Raw genomic sequence first — 15,945 nt, forward strand, 5'->3', positions numbered from 1 at the left:
AAGCGATGAAAAGGGTATGAAGATATGGATACAGATGGGTGTGTAATCATACATGCTTGATCGAAGAAAAAGTCCACCCCTAATTCATATAACGCTGTTGGCTCTTTTCAGGTGCAGACCCCTGGAATGAGAGATATTGCCCCACGAAAGACAACAGAACAGGTCTTTCGAAATGCACGTGCATGGAGAATCACTTTTTCTGCTGGTCTGAAATTGATTTCTTTTCCAGGTCCGACGATGACTTCTTGTCTTGGGCTGGAAATGACATTTTCGGAGCCGCAAAGGATGAGAGGGCAGGTGCAGGCAATTTAGGCCACAACGGTTTATCTCCAGGGGGGTTGACTGGGACCTAATCGTGATATATGAGCAGATGCCCAACGCAAAGCAAGCTTGTCATTCGCATGTAACTCACCGAGTTTGCCCGTGAGACACTTTTCATATAAGCGCTAATGCAATCCAGGAGGTAGGATGCGTCAGACACAACAAGGACAGGGGGCGGTTCTGAGAAGCCCAGCGAAAGGCAGTGGTGCAGTGCACCCAGAGACTGCACTGCCTCAACCTGGTCGTTACCTGAAGATCCCGCGTCCATCAGGTACACGATCACCCCCAACGAGTTTTTGTTTGCGTCCGCGAACTTCTGGATTGCAGTTGCGGTACGATGTCTCGTAGGTACCTTCAGTCGACTAGGAGACAGCAAGAGGGCATTCAGCTTGACGGAGTGCGCCTGGTGATGGACATCAAACGCCGACACGGTTCGGTTCTGGTATGTAAGCTCGAAGTTAAAGTCGGCATCTCGAGCAGCCCACAGTGCTAGAATGAGAGTTAGCGTTTTGATATTTTGTGAGCGAATTGAGGGAATCAAGGAAACCCACAACTGAAATCAGTTTTCGGGGTCCCGGGCGAAGCTAGAAGATAGGGTCAGCCCCACACGTTGAGTAAATGGATAAGAGTACTATACCTTCTTTCATTGTCTCCAGAGCAGTGAGTGTAGCAGCCAGCCTGGCCCATTCCTCGCGTTTTCGGAGTTCTGGGTTATATTCGCCCCGAAGGCCGAGGGTTGGCGGAGGCATGGACATTGCAACAGTGGATATGAAGGAAGATTGTTGAATCTCGCTATCTGTTGTTTGAGGGGAGAGCGCAGATACGGGGATAAAGGGGACTGTTGAATTGAGCGGGGAGGCGGCGGAGCGAGGAGAAGGAGGCAGGTTGTCAGGAGGAGATTGAGCAGACATAGCAAGGAGAGCAAGACTAGAACCCAGCGATTGAGGAGAGAAGAGTCAAGCGCAAATAGGCGATGAAAGAGAAGAGAATCAAAGAGAAGAGTGAGAAGAGTTGTTGCCTCTATGGACGTGATGTGTGTATGTACATTTCAGGGAAGGAGCGGAGAGAATATCAAGTGACTCCGCCTTGCAACCCCTACTCTCGAAAACAAAACCACTTCTCATATTATTTCCAGTGGTCTTTTCAATGGGGTATCTCGACGGAACGTAAAAACAAATGCACGCCTAACCTTACATTATAGAATATCGCTAGATATTATGCGAACATCAATCAGCAATCACGAGCTTTTCGATGCAGATGATGGGGCCTGACTAGCCGGTGCAGCAGACTGGTCCGGAGTCTGAGTTGTCGATGCAGCCTTTTCAGTTGTGGGCTGGGTATTAGGCGCAGACTCGGTCGTCTTCTCGGCACTTTGACCAAAAGAAATGTACGAGGAAATACGTGAGAGCCACCCTTGCGCGACTTCTGATGTATCCGGCTCCGGGGGTTGTTCGTATATCTCAGGAGACAGAATCCTCTTCGTAGGCAACTTGGGCAAGTCGCCATGCCTTGCTCTCAGCTGGAGCAGCTCCTTTTCTAGTGCCACCAGAGCTTCGCGTGCCGCCTGCTCGGATTGTTCCAAATCTGCCAATCTTCCCTCGACACCTTCCCGACGGGTGCTTTCCTTATTCCGTGAGCGCCACGACTCAAAGAGGATCAGACCTCCAGCAACGACAAAGAGGAAGGATTCAGAGATAAAGTTGGCACCGGACTCGATAGCTTTAGACTCGGAAAGGGGACGGATACGGTAGTGGTGGGGCTTGGCTGCCTCTTCTGCCGCAGCTTTGGCCTTGGCCTCTGCCTCCTCTGCGGCTTTCGTCTCGGCCTCGTTTCGAACGGTGGGGCTTGAAGGCTTATGTTTTCGAGCTTCGGCGGCGGCGGCGGCTTGACGTTGTGAGGCGGCAGTATCGCGTAGTGTACCTAGTCTGAGACGCATATCGAATCGGTGAAGAGCTTGTGCCATAGACACGCAGACCTTGCGAAACCGTTCATGTTCACGGGCCTGGGCTTTGATTTGAGACTGCGTGGATCAGTCAGTCTATGAATTGGGCAAGGTTGGACTGGAGACGCAAGCTTACAGCGATTGGCTTGGACAGGGTCCGGATCACCAACGAGGAGAGCTTCAATGTTAACGACATGGCTAGGGGATGGAGAGAGTGAACACATTAAGCTCGAGTCACTTTCTTACCCCCGTGCTCCACTGGACGCCCGGGCGCCGCATGTTGATTACTCAGCACCGTGTTCCGCCCGCGCTCACCCAAGAGTACAGCGATCATAGGGCTGGCTTATTTCCAATATTTGCTTGGGAGTAAAAACCCAGTTACTGAATATTTGTGAAGTTCAAGTAACTATACGTCGACTACTGGGATTTTGAGATATAGCTCCATCATTCAATATGAGGGATGAACAAACTGTTGGTAGCACAGAAACAGATAGCTTCTTGGTATACACATAGCCAATGATATTCCACACAAATTACAAAGGGAGAGAGAGAAACGAGTGCATTCGAACAAAAGATCGTATCTAGAGAGGGAAGGGAGAACGAAGGAAAGGAGAGAAGGATTGTGTGGAAGAAATACAAGGGTGCACTCCTCGACTAATTAGGTCCGGGAATTCGACCTCCATGCATGTCAGGTCGTCATAACATAGAGGAATGCGACTAAAGAAGCGGGCGAAAAAGATTGATCGGTAGAGTGCTAGTTCTCCGCGCTAGACTGCAGGGCTATAGCCAGCACTAGCCTAGCGAAATCCTCTATCTCCTCGCGTTCATCAATTTTCCAGGCTCCCCATTGTCGAATTCTTAAGAAGTCGTTCTTGGTGATAGCATTTTTGTCTCGGTCCCGCATGATAGCTATGTACTTGTCGAGGGCGTAGGCATTGGTGATGTACAGTTCATCACCATCCTGAGAAATCAGCAAACATCTATGCACATTAGCGCTTGATTTCTGCGGGATGCTGACCCGGAATGAAACCAAATAGACTTACCTGTCCTTGGTCAGGCCTTTAGGAGGCCCCGTGACGAGAGCAGCGACCAGCTCGGCAGCTTCTTGCATAAAGACTTCCGGACTGTGATTGTCGCGACGGTCGGCTTTAGCCTCGATAATGACCTCGGTCTGTGACGTGACCTCTGACGCAAGGAAACCGTCCAGGAGACACTCCATGTGAGCCTCTCTGAATTCTGCGGTCAGGGAAGCCCGCTGTGGGATCCATCGAACCTTGACGTTGGGGTTTTTTTTTGCAGATCGCCATGAGGACCGAAATGAGAGAGGAATTAACGATCTCCTCGTTAAGGCTTTGCAAGCCTTTAGCCCTTCTGCTTTGCAGAAGCTCGCAAACTTTTCGCTGCTGCTCCCGAGGAATTTCGAAAACCCCTATCTCAGAACTGCCTGGTGTTTGATCGTCGGCGATGGTGTCGAGGTATGCTTGGAACGGTTCGAAGGTAGCCAGCCAGTCTCTGGCCTGACCAAAGGAGTCTCCAAGATTCAAGTCCTGCGCGGCACGCATAGTGGGACTCTCTATATCCCATAGAGCTTTCAACGGAAGATATTGTTCTTCCTTGATTTTCGAGCCTGAGTCGAGGTTCTTCCGCTTGTGGATGCTTGATCTGAACACCCCGTGCAATCTGGCAGCGGTGGCCCATTGGGACCATGTCTTCAGGACGGTCTTCGATTTGCGCTTTTGGCGTGCCATCTGAGCTAGAGGAGGGATGTGTCGATTAATGAGACGTAAGATTGCAAGAATACTTGAAAGAAGGAGGGGAGTAGAGTTTGGCGATCGGGGCTGGACGTGGTGAGGTGAAAAGAGAGTCGAAAGAACTCAGTGTTGATGAGAGCAGTTTGCTTCTATTTCTTCCGACCAGAGTCAAGTTTCAGCTACGCATACAGCCCTTCCTCGACCTTCCTCTAGAATCTCCCGCTTCAGCATCAGTGCGCCAGCAGATAAACCCATAGTAATTAGATATATGCCAAAAATAAGATATTATCAATATGCCAATTAAATAATATGGTAGCATATAGAGGAAGGTAGATCCTTACCCGCGATCCTAAGATATCCCATCCTCAATCAAGATGTTATAATAGTGTCTTTAAGCAGGATGGTCCGACTTCGTGGCTGGTCAAAGTGTCGTTTGACCATTCAGGTTCAATTACATGCTTTGCATACTTTTATAGTGTCCGGATGGTAGTAGAGACTTGCAGATTCCTGTAGACGGAAAACTTACATTGATCGTGCTAAGATCTACAATGGACATAAGATCATAAATGAGAGTCACAATATGTTGTGTTGTGGATGTGAAGACTGTGAAGAGGAGAAAAGGAAGTAAGGCTGTAAGTCTTCCAATACAGGGGACAGGTGACTATGGAGATCTCAACAGATCGCAGAGTAGCAAACACTGATAATCGATACTACTCTCCAGGTGGCTATCGTAACCACGCTAAATACAATGCAACGGGTACAAGATCCTATGTATAAGGCGCTTGTTCAAACTGTAAAATATTTGTGTGCTGTGACTGTGCTCTTGTTTATCCCTTGGTGACTTTGAGGTGAGGGTGCAGTACATTCTGATGGGAAAAAACAATACAATGAGAATCAATGGAGAAACCACTGTGTATGTGTATTTATCGAACTGGGATATGGCTTCCCTAGAGCCTTGAAACAAGAACCATGGTTTTTGTGTACTTAAGTGGAATAGTTTATTCCAACAGTAATGAATGGGACGGACGAGGAGAGCAGGAAAAGCAGAGACAGAGGTTCTGTCTCCCGGTGATGCCTGAAGCAAAATTGCTTGCCTTGTGAATCTGGCATCTAACACATTTTTGCGGCTAATCCCAAAGCGGACTAGACAAGGCCCACCAAAAAGCCGCCTGATATTGACGTAGATTACACCCACTTACACAAACATTCATTCATTCACTCTCTATCTATCAACTTATCCCTTCCTTTACTCCTTGAGTCAAGTTCCCCATATTTTATGTCATCCTATATCATGGACCCTGCGACCAGTCCCCAGGAAGAGGAGCAGCGAGCTCGATTGAGAAGCAGGTACAATGAAGCAGCGTCAGACCTACTACAGGCGCTCAAGTCGGAGCCAAAGGCTGCTTATTCAAGCGATGATCTCACTGAACTCAGAGTTGTTCTTGCATCGTTTAATCCCGAGAACTCGAGTTTCCTCGAGTCTAAAGCCTGTCTATTCAAGCCTATCTCCTCAAAAGAGCTCGAAGAGTTCTCTCTATCCAGGTTCGATCTTCCTGAGGGCTCTCAGTACTGGTACAATGAGTTTGACGAGATTTACAATGAGCCTACGCATGTGGAAAATCCGTCCTCTGCCTACATCATTGGGGCAAGAGCAGAACAGATCTTCCGGTACCTGCGTATCTACTACAGCAACTTGCAGAAGAAGAGCGGGAGGGACCTCGAATTTTTTGAGGAGTTCGATGGATGGGACGGAATCCAGTAAGTGCGAATATTCATTAAATTTATCATACTGATATACCATCTGAATAACTTAGCGAAGGTAATTCATTTCTCGATGGCGGAATGGGACTACTTTATGGCCGTTGCGGTGGGGTTCCACGGTGGGATATTAGGGCCCAGCGTGAGTGGCAGGACGACCCCAACGACTCAGAGACGACTTCTCCTCACATGATGCTCGTTGTCTGCACCAAGGATGACACTGCCAAAGCCGATGAATTACTCTTCAGCGAACTCGGCTCTATCACGCAGGCGATCCGGAATCGTTTAGATCAGAAGGATTTCGAGAAGACATCCCTCTTCCCGGTATATTATAAAAAGTCCTTGCCTACTGTGGGTATATATGCTAACCTTATGCCCCTAAATTATTAGGTGCTAGCCATCTCATTCTTTGGGCCGCGACATGGGCGTCTCCTCCAGGCCAACTTCACAAAGTCCGGTATCTTGATGGTCCGAGTCTCCCCTATCTACAGTTTTGTACACGAAGCCGAGGCGCCCTTTGATCTTTTTCTGCGTTACTATGCCTGCGATCCTCAAGATGGACCAGAGTACGAATTCTACAGCGACGAGGAGGATGCACCTACCCAGGCCCCCGAGTATGTCTCCCTATCAACCGAATCCGAAAAGGAAAATATCACTCCTAAGGAATACGACGATACTCTGTCTGTCGAAGAGTCATGATACCCTGTGTTAACAAGAGAATTTCCACAAGGCCCGACTGACGAAGAAACCTTGCGTTCCGTTTGTCCATTTGCGACTGAGATAGCCAAGAGGATAGCCAGCAAGGGATTGTCATAGGAAATTTTACCATGATACCAGCCATCTATTTCACGTATGGAGGGACCGTTGGAGTAGATCCGGTATCTAGGGGTCCGATGCCTACACCTATTGACTTGAACTACTAGAGATGTATCCAAAGTATCCAATTTTGAGAACAAGTCTACCTCAGAACGCAACATATTGCTACCTAAGATTATCCTTTGTAAAATGGCTACGACTTTTAGCACTATTTCCCATTGAAGTTGCAACTTCCTGTAGCCAATAATGAGCCAATCATCTCATGCATGTTATTTCCATTTAACCCGGGGCCCCCAGCGTCGGGGTTTCAGCTGAGACGATGTCGCCATTAATATAATTTCCGTTACGCGAAAGCTTGGTTTCACCCAGGTAAGCAGGTAAGCAAAAATTAGCCTTTCCTCATCGGCCACTCAAATGGTGTGATTAGCCTACTTAGCCGTCTAGCGTGGAAATATTTTCTGCTTGTTAGCTTTTCCTTCCCTGCAACGACGCCATGGCAGGGGTATTGGAGGAAAGCTCTACTAAAACAGGGAGTCAGTACATCGTTCAGAATGTTCAGGATGTAGAAGATCAACATTTCACCCCACAGCCGGGTCCATCGAGCGCTGCCATCCCCGACGACGGCCGGATGGTTACCCAGTATGAACGCCAAAGCTTGATCCGGGGTCTCGGGCAACGTCATATCCAGATGATTGCCATTGCTGGCGCAATTGTACGCATACAATTATAGAAATAGGAGCTTTATAACTAACCGAGCATAGGGTACGGGTCTCTTTCTCGGTCTGGGTGGCTCAATCGCCACTGGTGGTCCTCTTGGTGCGCTGCTTGGCTACCTGTTCATAGGTCTAGTAGTCTGCAGCATGCAATTTGCGTTAGGAGAAGTCTCGGCCCTGCTGCCAGTCACTGGTTCTTTTGTGCGACATGCGGAGATTCTAGTTGATCCCGCGCTGGGATTTGCGGTCGGCTGGAATGTTGTTTATGGGTGCTTTATCAGCGTTCCGAGTGAGATCTCGGCCAGCGTGGTCCTTATTCAGTACTGGACGGATATCAGTGCCGCCGTCTGGGTGACTCTCCTCATAGTGGTGTCGGTGGCTGTTGCCATCTCGTTTATCCGCGTCTATGGCGAGATCGAATTCATTTTCGCCATTCTCAAGATCCTGCTGGTGATCTTCGTGGTTATTCTGGGCCTTGTGATTGATCTCGGTGGTGTGCCGGGTGTACCCAGACGGGGCTTCCACTACTGGAAAGACCCCGGGCCATTCGTTGAGTATATTGCTACTGGGTCTTTAGGGCGCTTCCTTGGATTCTGGGCTGTCATGACCAACGCAGTCTACTCGTTCGCAGGTGTGGAATCTTTGGCCATGGCGGCTGCTGAAACAAAAAACCCGCGGCAGAATATTCCCAAGGCCTGCAAAAGGGTGTTTGCACGAGTGTCTATCTTCTACCTCGCTGCTGTGCTGGTCGTGGGTATGTTGGTCTCTAGCGCAGACGAGCGTCTTGGATCAGACTCCGGTACTGCAGCTACGAGTCCATTCGTCATTGCCGCCGGCGATGCAGGTATCAAGGCTATTCCCTCCGTCGTGAATGCGGTATGCTTGACCTCTGCGTGGTCTGCATCGAATCAGAGTATTCTGGCAGGAACAAGGACTTTGTATGGTCTTGCAATCAAGGGCCATGCTCCGAAGATATTCCTACGTACATCAAAGTGGGGAGTGCCATACATGTGTGTGCTGCTGCAGGTTGCCTTCTCCTTGCTGGCTTACATGTGTGTTTCCAACAATGCCATGAACGTCTTCTGGTGGTTCGTTGATTTGACTGCGGCTGGCACCTTGGTCTCATGGATCACCATCGCTCTGAACCATATTCGTCTGTTGCAAGCGCTCGATAGACAGGGCATATCACCGACAGAGTTGCCGTGGCATAACCGCGTTACCAGTACGTGTTACAGCCTGGCTTTGACAGATAAACTAATACTGACACTATCAAGGATACACAAGTTGGTTCGCGTTGATATCTTGTATCGTGATTCTCCTGACTGGAGGATTCGCAGTTTTTACGGCTGGAAATTGGGACCCTGCCTCATTTGTCTCATCGTATCTGTGGGTCTTGTTCTTTGTGGTATTGAGTCCAATATACTGACCTGGCACTAGGGACATTCCACTCGTCCTCTTTGCATACGGGGGCTATAAGTTGATCCGCCGGACAGAAATTCTCCCTTTGAAGGTGGTCCCGGTTCAACAAGCTATAGACGAAGCCAATAATGACCCGGATAATGTGCCGATCAAGAAAGACAGCGTATTAGCAAAGGTGAATATTCTTTGGGGATGATATGGCTCCTACTCATAGTTCAAAGACTCATTGTTTTGTTTATGAGGTACCGTGGCTAGAGGATCTGGCAGGTAACAAACCTAACCTTTTTATCGAGAGGGAGGTAAAAATAGGGACCGCCTATCGTTTTGTTGACAATATTGCTAAGTGGGCTGAAAAACGTAATAGGTTTATGGATAGCTCCGACCCGCGTGATATTGCCGTCTGCGTCGTTCTTATTGCGTATTATGAGCGCATTTGTTTAATGCTATATTTGTTAAATATATTGTATTTAGTGCTGGGTTACTCGTTCAGTCATAGAAATGGACTATTTGCCTTACCGAGATACTGGGAGAAGATTTCCTACTTAAAGACGTAGAGTACTATGCGCTTGTACACGAATGGATTGATTAGACATTAATAAGTACAATGTAAAGCAGAGCACAGTTCCAGGCCTAAGCAAGAGACAACCGGCGACATGAGATATCATCCGGCATAGGAGTGTGTCTGGAGATGGTATGAAAATCATATGACACCCGAACCGAATGAGGCTTGCCAGCCAGAATAGACTTCAGTCCATACCCAAAGTTCATGAAGCACCTGATCCCACATGCAAGAGAGAGGAAGGTCAAGATCAATGATGCAAATGCGAAAAGCAGCGTCATATCCTTAGTAGGAGTTAGGGCAAGATAACTATCTCCAAAAAGAACAACGATCCGGGAAAGTAGGTATGCGATTATGGCCAAATGACAGACCTATCTCTGTTAGCGAGACTTGGGATCGATATCCGAGAGAGCAAAAGGGTTGCTACTTACAATGGCTAATATCATCAGTGGTTTGTGCTCCCTGCGGATAAAGTATACCCCCAAGACAATTGCAACTGTTAGGGCTGGTGGAATTGACATGGTTAAGCCAAATTCTGGCTCGATGAAGTGGACATCAATCAAGCCATAATGCAGAACGAAGCAGAGGACGAAGAAGGCGCCTAATTTGACGAGAACCACATAAACCTGTAACTAAATTAGCAGCTAAAAGCACAAGTAAAGGTCACTCACTTACTTCGTAGGCGAGGTATCGAGCTCTCATACGTGAATCACCCTGTACACTTCGGTAGATGGACCAGGCATACTGTTTGTGCAGTTGGAAGGCCAACCCCCAGATTCCGAGGGTGCAAAGCCCAATAAAGATCGGAACTGCAAGTTGAGGGCCTCGGATTTGCGGCCAGATGTTTCTACTGATATCCACCAGCGGTATATCATGCATAGCCCGCTGTTTAGGCATGGATTCGCAGAAGCCTTTCATGGCCGGATACTGCATGGCCGCAAAGGCCATAGCGAAAACATTACTGACGCAGATGGCGAATAGTAGGATGTTGTCCTTGTTACGCATAGCGTCGACAGAGAGTAAGAATTCATATATGCAGGCAAACCATATGATTGCCGCGTCAATAGGGACGATGTATGAGGGGGTGACTTGAATGGCCTGTGGGCGCATCCATAGTTGCCATTCCACAAGGATAAAGCTGTAGTCGTATTAGACGAGTCCCTGGCCTCCACGGGAGCTGAGACTCACATTTCAATGGCGAGAATAATGATTGCCTGGGCAGCCATTAGCCCACCAAAGATCCATTCATTGGTGCTTCTGGATGTATACATGTTCAACCGTAGACGTTGAGTGCAGATTCTAGGCAATTTGAGCTCCCATATGTCCTAAAATCTCTACAAAGTGGCGTTCCTTATTTCCCCTCCGCGGAGCTTCAACCGGACGAGAGCGACCAGTAGTTCTTCAGTCCTGACCAATCATAGACAATTATTTCTTGCCGGAGACACCGAAAGTGGGGAAGTGTCTCGGAACTAGTATTGGCAGGGGTTAAACTATACTTTTTTAAATCTTTTGCGAAGCCAAGGACCAATCAACACCCTTGATTCTCCCCACTGTTAGGACGGTGGATCAAAGTGAAAATTGGAAGGGGTTTGGCCATACATCTGGCGCGCTAGAAAAACATAGTATTTCAGTAGTCGGTCTGGGACTCACTAGTTGATATTTGAACTACTTTGGGTCGCCAGCCATATCCCGAGGATACCTCGAGACCCAGGTTTCTAGACCCATATGTGTGAATTATAGTGCCGTAGGGCTAACAAATGATAATCCTAATATGCAAACCCAGGCCGGTACCCGTAAAAGCCTCAACACAAACAAGCACTGGAAAGTTTAAAAGAAATATCGCTTTTTAGTCAGACGCTCACTCGGCCATACCTATAAAGAGTGCTGGTCAAGTGGCCAGAAACTTGGAAGGCCCACTCGAAAATTTTTAATACCGTAAACCCTAAGCACAACCCTGGAGGTCTGTCAAGTTTGCCTTGTCCGTAGCGAACTTTTTTCGAACGACGGATGTTTACAACATATAGAGAAGATTCTGTATGTTGAGCCAGGTACAATACTAAAATAATGAGCTAGGCTAAAATAGACTAGTTTCCGAAAGTGGCGCTCAGGGTTCAAAACCCGGGATTGATGCCCGGATGCCTGGATGCCTGGATTCGGCCTGGTTTTTAGATCGCTCTTAACTAACTAAATGACGCGATATTAGACTGCCTCGACAGTGCTGAAGACATCAAAGGATTAACTGAACCCGACAATATTAACCTGAGTAAAGAGCCTATCACCTAGCCAGCTTTTCAATGGTGGGCGAGCCCTTCTGCCAGAATAGATCCACTTTTCAAATCATATCCGCATAAGCACGCAAATATCGTTGGATGACATTACCTACATAGTTCTCTCACGACTAGGTAATTGTAAGATATCATGGATACGAAGGAAGTACTGAAGACTTTTGCTACCATATTACTTTGCAGCTATTGCCCGAGTAAATGTATGCACTATCAAAATATGTTGTAAGGGTTCGGCGTCAAGTAAACAAACTGAAAATTATATATCACGGCAAAACATGAAACGAACCATAAAACCTTAGCAACGCACCAAGACTAAAACAGAACAGTCATTGTACTAAATTAGATGAAGCAGATCTGTAGATATCGAGGTATCTATTTGATATAGAAAAAAAAGTGTCAACTGGCACTGTGGATGGCCAACGGCCCTCACGTGACCCCACGGGCCAACGGCCTAGTGTTTATCGATTACCGCTTTGAGCAAACTGTTATGGTCCGACTCTTTCTACTCTGCATCCTCCCCCAACCCTCCATTGAGGCGCCGTTATTTGATTTCAAAGCTTTGTACAGTTTTGCTTCGTTAGCGCTTTGCATTTCGGTGAGTTGTGTCTCGTATTCCATATGTTCCGTTCTCAACTGAGAGGGTCCTTGGTTTCCCGACAGTGGAGTGAATTCTGACATGATCGTTGCAGGGATACCAAAATATTGCCGGAACTTGATACCCATTTGCAGACCGTCACATAATTGTTGTTTTTAATGATTCTCACGCTTGATACCCCCTCCGCTACACGGCTCCAACACGGACATTATCCCTGCCATAAAAGACGACCCGCCAACAATGGAGGCTCTCTCCCCGCGCACGACAAACCAGATGATCAAACCGAAGCTGGCCATGGATCGTAAAGCGTTTGATAAAAATGCTGCGCTGCCGAGCAACAAGCAAAAGCCTGCAACGTCCAAAAGCTACGCCGACCCGCCGCCGTCAATAGTCTCAGAGCCGGAAGATGGCGGGGAGCGATACTCAATAGGCGCATTCTTGGGGAAAGGCGGGTTTGCTGTTTGTTATGAGGGTTCGTTGGCTCGCAATGGCCGGGTGTACGCCATGAAGGTCGTCAAGTCAGCGATGCCCCAGAAAAAGATGGAGGAGAAGGTACGCCGAGCCTGTAGAGACAGACCGACCGTTTGACAGAACCTAAATCTTTGTCGCAGTTTCGAACCGAACTCCAGATCCACTCAAAAATGCGCCATCCTTTCATCGTCCAGTTCTACCGCGCATTCGCTTTCGAATCGAGCACCTATGTCGTCCTGGAGCTATGTCCAAATGGGTCGGTGATGGATATGTTTCGAAAACGACGCTGTCTCAGCTTGCCGGAAGTGCGCCGCTACATGATTCAGCTTTGCGCAGCGGTGAAATACTTGCACAAACGTTTCGTCGCCCATCGTGACCTGAAGATGGGAAATCTATTCCTCGATCACAACATGAACATCAAGGTTGGGGATTTCGGTCTGGCCGCTATGATTTTGTCCGATAAAGATGCCAAACGACGGAATACGCTGTGCGGTACACCAAACTACATCGCACCCGAAGTTTTGGACAAGAGCAAAGGTGGCCATACACAGAAAGTTGACATTTGGTCCGTGGGTGTGATATGGTAAGACCGCTGCAATATAACTAAGAAGTTGTTGAACTAATGTTCGCATTTCAGCTTTGCCATGCTCGCCGGGTACTTACCCTTTCAATCAAAAACGCAAGATGAGGTTTACAAGAAAGTCCAAAACCTGAATTATGTCTGGCCCAAAGAATCAGAATCCGGCAACTACATCCCCGAGGAAGCAAAAGACCTAGTCGGTCGCTGCCTGAACCTAGTGGATGAGGAGCGACCTGACCCAGACGACATCGTTGAGCACCCATTCTTCAACATGTACGATGGCTGCATTCCTCGTCAACTGGACCCCTCTTGTCGATTTAACAAGCCACTATGGCTCAAGGACGCCTCACCTCAAGGTGACTGTGTGGTAAGTGGATACGGCTTGGATTCAGACGAGAAGCTCCGAGCCTATGTATACCAGGTGGACGACCCTGCCCAGCGATATCATTCCTGCAAGGCCGCGTTTTACTCACTGTGCGGCGTGGGGCGCAAGCCTGACGGAACGGCTCGAAAATCTGTTGGGAGAAACTGCTCGAAGTCGGCCTTTTCTGAGTGTGATGTAGAGGATTCCAGAGGGCTACGACCCGTGATACCCTTGTCGCCCGATTATGTTTACCGATGGCCCCATGACCTCGAAGGAGACTGGTGTCTGGAGAGTTCCCGAAAGGTAATCCGCAGTGAGGAGTCTATGCTTAACAGCAGCACTATGTCCCAGCGCAGTGCTCCCATTCGTCCCAACCCTATGGCAGCATCACGGACCAATGCGGCGCTTGCCGCTGCTCAACAGCGCCGAATGGAAGGTCAGAGCCATGCCGCGACGCTACGCCAGCAAGCTCGAGTACCCCCAATCTCTCCCCGTAGGGCACCTGGAATCAGCGATCCCGCTGTTCTACCCTCCAGGCCATATCGAGATGTTCCGCAAGCCGAGCCAAAACCTTCTGCCACGGAGGTACCAACTGGAGGCCTGGCAGAACGTCCTATCCGGACACGAAGGATGGTATCTGCATCCCAGGCAACAACGCTGCGTAGCAAGGACAAGGAGATTGCCCCACAATTAGCCAAGTCCACCAGCATGCCATCCGGTTTGACTGTAGGCAAAACACGCTCTCAGTCTCGAAGATTGGCAGCCGCTGACCAGGAGTTGATGCAGCCTTCCATCCAGACCAGAGAACGGCAACCATCCGCTCGGCCGGAAGAACGAAAAGTGGTCACCCGTCAGACATCTCTACGGTCTACATCCAGAGCAGACCTCAATGCGAGCGTGGGACGAGGCGAAAGAAGGAGAGATAGCCCCACCGAAGAGTCCGCTCGCTCTTCACTCGCACAGTCGAAGTCTTCAGCCGAATCCAATGGACTTGGTCGATCAGACTCCAATGGTGTCGCTCGCTCTAACAGCAAAACGGCCGGTGGCAGGGCACGCTCGAGTTTAGGGCTGAGTCCTCTATTTCACGCAGAGGATACCTGCAAGCTGCTACCTGGGACTTCGTTGACCGAAGTCAATACTGACTTGCGTCTCATGCTGACCAACCTGGTTAACCATGCACCAAGTAGGCGCAGAGGTGGGGCACGGAAACAGCCTCATGCCTATGTCATCAAATGGGTCGACTACACCAACCGTTATGGTATTGGGTACGTTCTGGATGATGGCAGTGTTGGATGTGTTTTCAAGGGAGAAAATGGACAGCCGGCGACGAGTGTCGTAGTACGAGATGGGGAGAGACACATCCGTCGTAAAGCGCGTAGCGTCGCGGATGGCAAACAACAGCCGATTTACTACTCCGAGGCCGACCAATTAGTCCCTCGCACTGGAAACCCAGTTGAGTTTTATGAAAACCGTGACGACGACTTGCTAGGATGCCGGGGTATCCGACGAGCACTGATCCCGCCCTCACTCTTCGATGTCAAAAGCTCAAAGGCAATGAGAATTCGCTCCAACGCAGGAACCGAGCTCGAACGGGCTGACGCGGAGAAAATAAAGCGGATGAAGCTTGTGGATCAGTTTGGTAAATACATGATCGGGGCCCTTGGTCGACATGGCGACGAAGGCATCATGGACGAAGACCTGCCTGAACACAACAGTGCCCAGTTTGTCAAGTTCTACCAGCGCTTGGGTAATGTTGGCATCTGGGGTTTCGGAGACGGAGCCTTCCAGTTTAACTTCCCCGACCACACAAAGCTGGTGATCTCGCCCGGCCGCACCCGTAGCTCATCCCCCTGGATTGACTTCTACCATCTCTCGTCCTCTGCCGCTCGATTCTTCGCCGCAAAAGGCAAGATGCACCCAGCAGGATTCGACACTCGGGCCGTGGCCTCCGACGAGGCTGCCACGTTCCTCACCATCGCGAATGGAGATTCTATCAATTCGACCGAAGACCGTATCCGGGATATTCTCGATGCGAACGCTTTCATTCAGAAGATCGCCTTCATTAAAGATACCTTTAGAGTTTGGATTAAGTTCGGGCGACTTGGTGGTCGTCCGCCTTCGGTTGACTCTTGTGCTGACGAATCCATGCCAGACGAAGCGTTTTGGCAAGGAACGCAGGAGCGTTCGCAGCCCAATAGTCCCGGAACCAAGTTTGTCTGGGTGACAGTCGGAGCACCAGATGGTGATGGTCACTATCGGTCCATGATGCTCAAAGATAGTGACCGGGAGCCAAAGCGTGCTCCAGCTGCGATGGAATACGACAAAGAAATGGATCTACTGAAAGACCGGCTACGTGCACTTGGTCGTTGAT

The 15,945-nt window shown here is 49.0% G+C and overlaps 7 protein-coding genes across 7 annotated transcripts; 3 read left to right on the plus strand and 4 right to left on the minus strand.

The window, feature by feature from the left end:
* Positions 1 to 190: 190 nt before the first annotated feature.
* Positions 191 to 1,232, minus strand: N7489_008123 (uncharacterized protein; the record flags this gene model as incomplete). The annotated part of the gene is made up of 4 exons (XM_056713873.1): positions 191 to 349; positions 413 to 810; positions 873 to 905; positions 959 to 1,232. The coding sequence occupies 4 exons, from the start codon at positions 1,230 to 1,232 to the stop codon at positions 191 to 193; spliced, it is 864 nt and encodes a 287-aa protein (XP_056567588.1).
* A 326-nt stretch (positions 1,233 to 1,558) lies between these two features.
* N7489_008124 (OPA3 family protein) lies at positions 1,559 to 2,459 on the minus strand (the record flags this gene model as incomplete). Its single annotated transcript, XM_056713874.1, has 2 exons — positions 1,559 to 2,341; positions 2,400 to 2,459. The coding sequence occupies 2 exons, from the start codon at positions 2,457 to 2,459 to the stop codon at positions 1,559 to 1,561; spliced, it is 843 nt and encodes a 280-aa protein (XP_056567589.1).
* A 558-nt stretch (positions 2,460 to 3,017) lies between these two features.
* Positions 3,018 to 4,011, minus strand: N7489_008125 (uncharacterized protein; the record flags this gene model as incomplete). The annotated part of the gene is made up of 3 exons (XM_056713875.1): positions 3,018 to 3,243; positions 3,307 to 3,518; positions 3,577 to 4,011. The coding sequence occupies 3 exons, from the start codon at positions 4,009 to 4,011 to the stop codon at positions 3,018 to 3,020; spliced, it is 873 nt and encodes a 290-aa protein (XP_056567590.1).
* Positions 4,012 to 5,305: 1,294 nt separating this feature from the next.
* N7489_008126 (uncharacterized protein) lies at positions 5,306 to 6,471 on the plus strand (the record flags this gene model as incomplete). Its single annotated transcript, XM_056713876.1, has 3 exons — positions 5,306 to 5,772; positions 5,829 to 6,096; positions 6,163 to 6,471. The coding sequence occupies 3 exons, from the start codon at positions 5,306 to 5,308 to the stop codon at positions 6,469 to 6,471; spliced, it is 1,044 nt and encodes a 347-aa protein (XP_056567591.1).
* Positions 6,472 to 7,081: 610 nt separating this feature from the next.
* N7489_008127 (uncharacterized protein) lies at positions 7,082 to 8,916 on the plus strand (the record flags this gene model as incomplete). The annotated part of the gene is made up of 4 exons (XM_056713877.1): positions 7,082 to 7,300; positions 7,350 to 8,523; positions 8,576 to 8,687; positions 8,739 to 8,916. The coding sequence occupies 4 exons, from the start codon at positions 7,082 to 7,084 to the stop codon at positions 8,914 to 8,916; spliced, it is 1,683 nt and encodes a 560-aa protein (XP_056567592.1).
* Positions 8,917 to 9,350: 434 nt separating this feature from the next.
* N7489_008128 (uncharacterized protein) lies at positions 9,351 to 10,577 on the minus strand (the record flags this gene model as incomplete). Its single annotated transcript, XM_056713878.1, has 4 exons — positions 9,351 to 9,650; positions 9,711 to 9,905; positions 9,955 to 10,417; positions 10,468 to 10,577. Coding segments are annotated over 4 exons (1,068 nt in total), but the record flags the coding sequence as incomplete, so codon positions are not given.
* Positions 10,578 to 12,399: 1,822 nt separating this feature from the next.
* N7489_008129 (CDC5/polo family serine/threonine-protein kinase) lies at positions 12,400 to 15,944 on the plus strand (the record flags this gene model as incomplete). Its single annotated transcript, XM_056713879.1, has 3 exons — positions 12,400 to 12,711; positions 12,771 to 13,213; positions 13,268 to 15,944. The coding sequence occupies 3 exons, from the start codon at positions 12,400 to 12,402 to the stop codon at positions 15,942 to 15,944; spliced, it is 3,432 nt and encodes a 1,143-aa protein (XP_056567594.1).
* Between the last annotated feature and the right edge of the window lies 1 nt (position 15,945).

Source organism: Penicillium chrysogenum (assembly GCF_028827035.1).
Source record: "Penicillium chrysogenum strain IBT 35668 chromosome Unknown utg000004l_segment0_segment0, whole genome shotgun sequence".
Classification (NCBI taxonomy): Eukaryota; Fungi; Ascomycota; class Eurotiomycetes; order Eurotiales; family Aspergillaceae; genus Penicillium; species Penicillium chrysogenum.